At 35.8% G+C, this 8,520-nt stretch overlaps 1 protein-coding gene across 1 annotated transcript; it reads right to left on the bottom strand.

Moving 5' to 3' along the window:
• Positions 1–5,023: 5,023 nt before the first annotated feature.
• Positions 5,024–6,372, bottom strand: LOC140332026 (chemokine XC receptor 1-like). Its single transcript, XM_072413337.1, has one exon. The coding sequence runs from the start codon at positions 6,297–6,299 to the stop codon at positions 5,292–5,294; it is 1,008 nt and encodes a 335-aa protein (XP_072269438.1). The 5' UTR covers positions 6,300–6,372; the 3' UTR covers positions 5,024–5,291.
• Between the last annotated feature and the right edge of the window lie 2,148 nt (positions 6,373–8,520).

An 8,520-nucleotide genomic window follows, 5' to 3' on the forward strand; every position in this document is an offset into this window, starting at 1 on the left:
TAAGTGCGGGTTTGGGGGGAAGGGAGTTGGAAGGCAAGGTACGAGGTACCCTAGTCATGTACTCCTAACCTTTTAGAGTGACAGCAGGGGGAACACAAAGTGGATCTGTAGCTAGAAAGGAGCCATAATTTTGGACCCATCGCAAAAAATGTTTTTGCAAAGGCCAAACTTTGAAAGAAAAGACTGAAGACTAAGTTCTTTTTTTGTCCTCACTGCTTCACTGGAAAACCAACCCTTATAGTAGTTTCAATCCCCTGGATCCCTAAAGCTCTCTGGTGCACCTTTCTTTTTTATGACAAAACTCTTTTCCATGATTTTCCTAGCAAATATTCATTAAAGTGTTTGTTTTATTTGTCTACATACATTAGAAAATGTTTACCGATAATCAGAACATTTGCACCTACTTCCACAATATGGCCAGCACTCCTTTGCTGAGCCTGCTCACATGAAATACCCAATTAGCTGCACACAAATATTATGTTAATATTTTTTAGGAAATATTTTTGGTATTATGGGGGGGGGGGGGGGCATATTTCGAAATGAAAGAGTGAGATTGTCTCTGGATACTCAATAGGTAGCTTCTTGGTGAGTTAAAGTATGTTTTTTTTTTTCGAGAAGATTGAGCGTCCTTTTAGATAATAGCTTGTTGGTGTTACTGTGCATTGCATTAGGCCAGCACCATTCTAATAAATAAGCTGGGAACACCCCAAAGCGGACATGTAGCATTTTCCCATGTGGAGCACCTTACCACAGTAGTGCACTATTCTACAATATAGTTTACTGCAATGCATGTGTATCAGAACTACAATGGACTAGCACATTGGCATGTCATTTAAACTAATGACACCACTAATACATGTGGCATGTTATCAGAACCCAGCTCAGCAGAGTTTTGTGTTCTACCCCTAATGGAAACACAGATATGCTTACAATATTAGTGTTCAATAACTGCCAATAGGATACCTAAAAACCTAAAAGCCTCCCAAAAAACAATTCTATATTTTTACAATTCTTGAAACTTACAATTCATCACTAAACTGTATCTGGGGAGAGCTATCATTGTCCCCTAAGGACAGGAAATGTGTAAAGGTTTCAGAACACCTCTACATATGAGTTGGTGATAAGAGGGAAGATCTTCTGTAGCCCTATCACCTGCCATCTGTGTTTCTACCCTAACTGGTTCTTTATGTGAATTATTGAATACCTACCCACTGTGTAATTATTATACAAGGATATGATGTTCAATAGTCCACAAAATAACTTGATAGGACTCCTAACACGGTTTTTGCAGTTACAGAACAGATATAAGAAAACCTTTCTGCATTTTATTTACCATATTAAACTGGAACAAATAAGGGAAGGTCATGCATAGGGTTTTCATACAATTTTTGTATACAGATTATAAGGATGGTATATCTTTTAATCAGTACCAATGCAACTTTCCTGTTTAACCAAGTTCCAGTGAGATCCCCAAAAAAAGCAATAGCTAGCCAGTACAATGTAGTAAATACCACCATACAGTTGTGCATCTATTACTTCTTGGTAATACAAAGGTCGTACAAAGAGCATGATGAACAATCAACCTTCAACTCACCTATATAAGTGTTATGTTTTTATCACATCCAGTTTTCTCTTCCTCCAAAAAAAAACAGAATTACCAACCAGCTGGAGGTCTGTGACAGAGACACACCGTCTCCCAGCTTTGTGGTGGTTGCTCAGTATCGGTCTCACTACTGTATACAGATGGAAGTGAAACACATTAATATATGATAGGTATTTTCTGCTCTTTAACTTAGATGTAAGTAGTTTTGTTAGTAGAAAAACAATCCCTATAAGTAAACTTTATTTTTAAAAAGTATTTTAGCAACATTTATTGCAGATCTTTAACTGCTTCTCTCATGTTGATTCTGATCTAGACATATTGAATATTTGACAGCACTTTCTTTAAGTGGCTAATATATGGGAAGATCTGCATTCCTCTATTGAGCATACTGTCTGCTCGCATACATTTCCTATAAGAGCATGTTGCTTACCATCATATCCTCCATACTCCTCTCGTGCACACATTGCCTAACCTAATATGTGCACTTGTTTCTTGCAGATACTGTGTACTGTATAATTACCTGTGCTCCTTTTTTCTGCACATATTATCAACAATCATACCCTCCACACTCATCTCCAACTCATACTCCCAACAAGCATACTTTCTGCACTTCTGCACTACTTTTATTGCCTTTTTTATAAGTGGTCGCCAACCTTTCGAACCTCACAAACCACTAAATCCACTTAATCCAGACTGCATATGCGCAGGGAGCTGTGTGTCACTTAAAGGGGAAGAAACTTTCCCCAGAGTGATATCATGATGCCAGAACCCGCTCACTCTTCCATCACAGCCTCAGACCTGCTAAACATCCTGGGAGGACAGTAGTTGTATTCGCAGCCCTGCGCTACTGTCCCCCCAGGATGTTTAGCAAGCAGGTCTGAGCCTGCAATGGAAGAGTGGGTGGGTTGTGTTAATATGGGGGACAGTTCCGTAGACCACCAAAATTTTCTCCATGGTTGGCAACTGATGCTCGTTATATTCTTTTTCCGCACATGCTGTCATACCATTTACACTTCCTTAAAATAAAAATAATACCACTATGTAGGCATCACCAGGCACCCAGGAGTGTCATCTTCCACTTCTCCACATGCAAGCAACATCTTATAATCTTATGGGGTTCCCCAAGAACCTGTTTGAGAATTGCTTTTGTCCAAAACGTTTTTAAAGCCGTCTCCTCATATTTCCTGAGTACACCAGGAGCCACAGAAATCTATTGGCCAATATTTTTTTTGGCTGCCCTAAAGAATAAACTAAAAAGGCATATACAATTTTTAGCTTTAAGCGACTGTTCATTCATTTGCCATTACAAAACACGTGCATTGAGTTTAGTTAAAAAATGTTCAAAAGGCAAACCATTACAATTCTGTGTCCTACGTTGCTGGCAGATAAATATATGTACGTTTTACTAGTTACTAATACTAGTTGCTTTTCTCCACAGACAAGGAAATGTCTGCTTCTACATAGATTTTTACACTTTTCAGCTTCTGTATTGTAGGGAGAAGGAGAGATTTCTGCTGTGATCTGTGCCACTGCTGGTGTAGTCCGACTGGTGCTGGTGTTTATTTGCCAAGGTTACAGAAATTACATTTGAGTCCCAAATTTTTAGAGTTGGCAGTACAGCAAGAAGTAAAGAGACATTTTCCAATGTGTGCAAATGTAATAATGTTAGAAAGTGAAGAGAAATCTTTCTTATGGGAGACAGGAAAAAGAAATACCTGATTGAAGTTTAAACCTCCTCTACCTTATCAATGAATTTTTAAATATTAATCTACAGAAATGTTCTAGGGTTGAGGGAGTGAACCAGAGTTCCTAAAATAACATTGTGAATCATGAACTGTGTAAACATTAAAACCACTGACGAATTTTCATTTTACAATGGCACTTACTAAGTGGCGGTATATATTAGCAGTAAGTCAGTCCTGGAAGGTGATGTGTTGGAAGCACAAAAACTATACAAAAACTGGGCAAGCAAAAAAAATCTTTTCTAAAAATCAAAAAGCAACTTTGTGATAGCTAGGTGACTGAAGAAGCAGAGCATCTCCAAAATGTCAGGTTTTGGAGTGCTTCTGGTATGCACTTGTTAATACCTAGCCTAGCTTTACTGATGTGCATAGGAGAGGCAAGCCTAGACTGTCAGTTTTGAGTGCATGAATGAGCTTTCATAGCCCAGGCTATTATAAAAATGGCTGTCATGAAGATGTCAAAACACACAGTATATTACAGCTAGCATTTAGTGGCATAAAATTAAGCATTTGGTTTTAACGCTTAATTAAAGTATTATACAAATTAATTAGGTAATTAGTCTATACAAACAGCATGCAACTTTTGACCACCCACTGCAGAGATTAGGCTGTAAATGGTGACCCTAAATGTTTTGTTTTACTAAGTAAGGTTCTGCAGAAAACTAAAAGGATTTCATCTAGACTAACAATAACGTTCAAATTCCTTTACTTAAATTAATTCTGCTTCCCACACACATATTACTTCATTCACACGCCAGCTTCAGTTTCTAAAGCTTTGAAGAGCCTATTTTGCTGTTCTGGGAAAAGGGAGTAAATACCAAGGAATGGCTTGCCTTTGTGCAGCAGAAATGCACTGGAAAAACCTTCAACACACACTATATATGGTATATCCAGTAGGATAACTGAAGGTCTCTGGGTGCTCGAAAAATAAATAAATGTGAAAACAGCTGTGTGAGTACACAGCTGACGGATCTGACACACTGCCTCTATAAACCCACCTACACACAATATGTTTTTGCCGCTAAATGCATCGTTTTTTTGTGTAATTTTATTTTTTACATTCTGATTTAATTTTATTTTTATATTTACTTGCTCAACAGAGGGGCATATAAATCCATATATTTTTTTTTGACCATTATGGCAATTTAAGACTACAGTGGCATTAATATGTGGTTTACCTTGTTAATGGAAACCATTTAGAATTTAAAATGAAAGGGATTAAAGGAAAGCACGTTTATTGGTTGCTTCAAAACCAAACGTTTCTACACATAAAACAAGAGCACATTGAAACAAGGCTAAACACCTTATTCTGTTATGTTGACATTGCTATATTGATATTCAGTACCTAGCAGTAGATAACGTGATTTTTTTCTTCAACATTTCTGTATTTACCAACACTATAAGCTGCATCAGTTTGACTCAACAATGTTCTATATCTAGAAAATCAATATCATTACACTTAGGCAACAAATTTGGGATTATATTGTAACCTATATATAGACAACCTACACAAGCTACTGAGTTCATTAGCAAACTACCATCGATCTAAACAATCTTTTATTAGTGATACATTCCCTTAAAAAGCATTTCACTCATGTAGAAACAATCATGTTCACTGATCTATAGCTTTAGATTTATTTTTGGGATAGGTAATACAACATGACCATTTATAATTTGATTGCTTTTCAGGTTGTCTTTATTTTGTGAAAGAAAAATATACAGTGGTGAAACAAACAATTAAGAACAAGATACATATTAATCAGTTTTGAATAATTTCCATGATATTATTATGTTTCTGATGAGAAAAGGAATGTGAATCTTCAATAGTACAGAATATATAGAGTATAACAGATATAGAATGTATATATATGAGAAGTTTACACCTAAGAACACTTAACAGCCTTTTCATTTTTTTTAGTCCTTGGAAACACATTGAATACTTTGGGTTAGTAAACAGAGTCTATTCGATTGTGATCGTGGTCATGGGAACTAATTCGAGTCCCATGTACCTCTTCATGTCTACAAGGGTAAAAACATTTCATCATGTGCTTTAGGTGTCTTCTGAATTTGATCCCAACCAAAGCATATAAAATAGGGTTAAGGAAACAATGCAAAAGTGCTAATTTTTCACTGACATATTTTGCATAGTCAATACGTTTAATGAAATTACATTCCATAAGAAATTGTTGATGGTGAAATGATTGTAACATGATGGCAATATTATATGGTGTCCAGCTGAGAAAGTATACCAGAACAATAAAAAGGATGAGTCTAACTGGCTTGTGGTTCCTTTGTGATCGAGAGTGCTGTAATGTCCTTAGAATTTTATAGTAACAGAATATGATGGATGACAAGGCAAATAGAAAGGAAATATTTTGTTGGTAGTGGCTTACCAACACAGGGAGTACTTGATTATATTCACATTTGTTAAGATCACCATTTGTACTATGCACTTGGAAAATCATCACAGGGACTGAAGCAGCTATGCTTATTACCCAGGCAAGCAGAGTTATTAGGACTCCATAGAAAGGCTTCTTGGCTTTTAAAGCCGACAGGGGATCCACAACTGCAAGGTAACGATGATACGTAAGAAATGTTACAAAAATAAGTCCGCTGTAAAATCCAATGGAGAATAGGATGTTGAATACTTTGCAAGCCACAGCCCCAAATACCCATCCTTGACTTTGGTAGATGGAAAAAAATGGCAAACAGGATGTTAAAATCAGGTCTGCAATTGACAGATTAAAAAGAAAGATGTTTGTTAGTGACTCCCGACTTTCATAAGTGATTATAATCCAGAGGACAAGGCAATTTCCAGTTATCCCAAAAATGAAAATCAAGGAATTTAAAATGTTTGTAAAAAGAGTTACAAACATTTTAACATCCTCCTTGTTGCATGGTGTAACTATAAAGGGATCATAATCGGATGTATAATCAAAAGTAGTTGTTTCCATCCTAGATTTCTTTGCTTTACCTATTAATGAAAGAAATAAATATATTTTCTATTTTTTCAGCTAGCATTTACTAGTTTACTAATAATAGATATGTCTTACCTTGGCAATAGTGATGAAAAAATGAAGTGAATCTTACATTCTGTGTATGCCTTCTTTTTTTTAAACTTTTAATGTAGCTGGAAAAAATAGGGAAATAGGCATTAGTGTTTGTTTCTGCATTTGGTCTTTAGTAGAAAAAAACCTACAAAGAACACTAAGAGCCAATAATAATAGGAATAGATATCAATGCCAAAGATGTAATTTACATTGTGCTTACAAAAGTGCCATTATGTTTCTGTATCCTTTTAGGCATCTAACATTTTATAGGTCGTCAATGAGTCTAGGAATATTAGAGGGCACATTAGATGGCAGACACAGGGAATACTTTTCTTCCACAGATTTACTTCTCAGAAGTAAAACACCACTGTTAAAGGATCAAAAACTATTATGGTCATATAATTGTCCCTTTTTTGCATTTCAGGGAGATCTATGTTTCAAGGAATATATGTTAAATGCTGAATATGTTATCTGGCAGAGGGATGGAGAGCATTTTTCCAACCCTGCTCCTTCTGTCCCAGAAATGTCTACATATCATCTGCTGATATACAGAAAAATGAACACAATTCTTCCAGTGACATCCCCCACTAATATACATCCAGACTAGAAAAACAAGGTGCTAACACTCTTCCTGAATACCACTATGACAGAATAATCTTTTATTTACTAAAGGCTACTAGCAGCTAAAATGGTTGTAGAATAAAAGAGCACTGGTGGGTAGGGTGCTGCTCTGGATCTCGGGTGTAGGGAGGTATTTGGAATATAATGCTGAGGTCCACAAAGACTATTAGGTCTAGACTTTAGTCTCAGAGCATTGTTAATTATTTCAAAGCTACAGGGCAGAAAGTCCGCCATCCTGTACCCTTCCAACATTGATAGTGGGAGTGCCATTATGACCTCTGTTCAAAAGTTTATTAGCTTTGAAACTGCCACAGATAAATTATATGTACCTGATTTTGCCTGTCATAGCTATTTAGTAATGTAAAAGAATTCAGATTATCCCTGTAATGTAAATGGTTCAAATAAGCAGAGGTAATAAGTATATTGTATATGGTATTTTATGTGATTGGGCACATGTCTCCCATGTGTGTATTTAGTATCTGTTATTTTATTTAGTCCATTTTAATTGAACTGCAGTTTCTGATTTATTACAGAAGTTAATTCTACTATTTGGTAATGCAACTATAAAAGTGATATTGGATATAAGAATATTGTTCTTTTTATGCAACACAGCTTTTTGCCTCTTTATATTCCTAAAGTGCTCATCATAGACACATTGAGATTAAAGCACAGCAAAAAACAAACAAACAAAAGTTAAACTACAATTTGAAGTTCTTTTCTTTGCCTTGGACTTTGAGAACTTCATGTACTGATGGATTATAAGTACATATACTGTACATATATACTGTACAATGTGCATCTCATACAAGGAGGTGAGAAAGTAATCTGTATTATGTGAGGCGGATGTTTTATATTTTTTAATTAACAAAATAATAAAGCATAGAAAAGAGGTATATGGATATGTTATTTGATGTACATTATATATAGACATTTTTGTTTTCACACCTTGAAAAGATCTGTCCTAACAATTAGGTATGTGTTTTTGCATACAAAATTAGGTATGTGTTTTTGCATTACAAATTTTGCAACAACCAAGAAAGGAACTGGCCTCAGCATTCACCAGTTCTTAATCAAATAAACAACAATGGGACGCTGTGGAGTAGGAGATTAGTATCATGAACGTGCTGACACATATGCAACAACTGTGTGATGCCATCATGTCAGTATAACCCAAAATGTTTCCAATACCTTGTTGAATTTATGTCACAAAAAAAAAAGGCAATTACAAAAGAAAAAGTGGGTCCAACCCAATAATAGCAAGGTGTCTCTAATAAAGTGATCAGTGAGTATATATTAGGGGCATAAGAAACAAATGGATGCATTTTGCTATCGTGATAATTTCGTAGCCATGTATTGCGATACATATTATATTGTGAGATACTAAAAATATACAACCCTACTCCGCACTGTGCCAGCCTGCCAGGACTTCCATCTTTGGTAAGTGCAGCCATATATTTGTATAGCAATAATGGCACATAACACCATAAGTTCAAAGATCACAACA

Source organism: Pyxicephalus adspersus, chromosome 5, assembly GCF_032062135.1.
Source record: "Pyxicephalus adspersus chromosome 5, UCB_Pads_2.0, whole genome shotgun sequence".
Classification (NCBI taxonomy): Eukaryota; Metazoa; Chordata; class Amphibia; order Anura; family Pyxicephalidae; genus Pyxicephalus; species Pyxicephalus adspersus.

Bases quoted from the DNA above. Each gene is read 5' to 3' on its own strand.
- LOC140332026 (XM_072413337.1), bottom strand. From the start codon at position 6,299: ATGGAAACAACTACTTTTGATTATACATCCGATTATGATCCCTTTATA.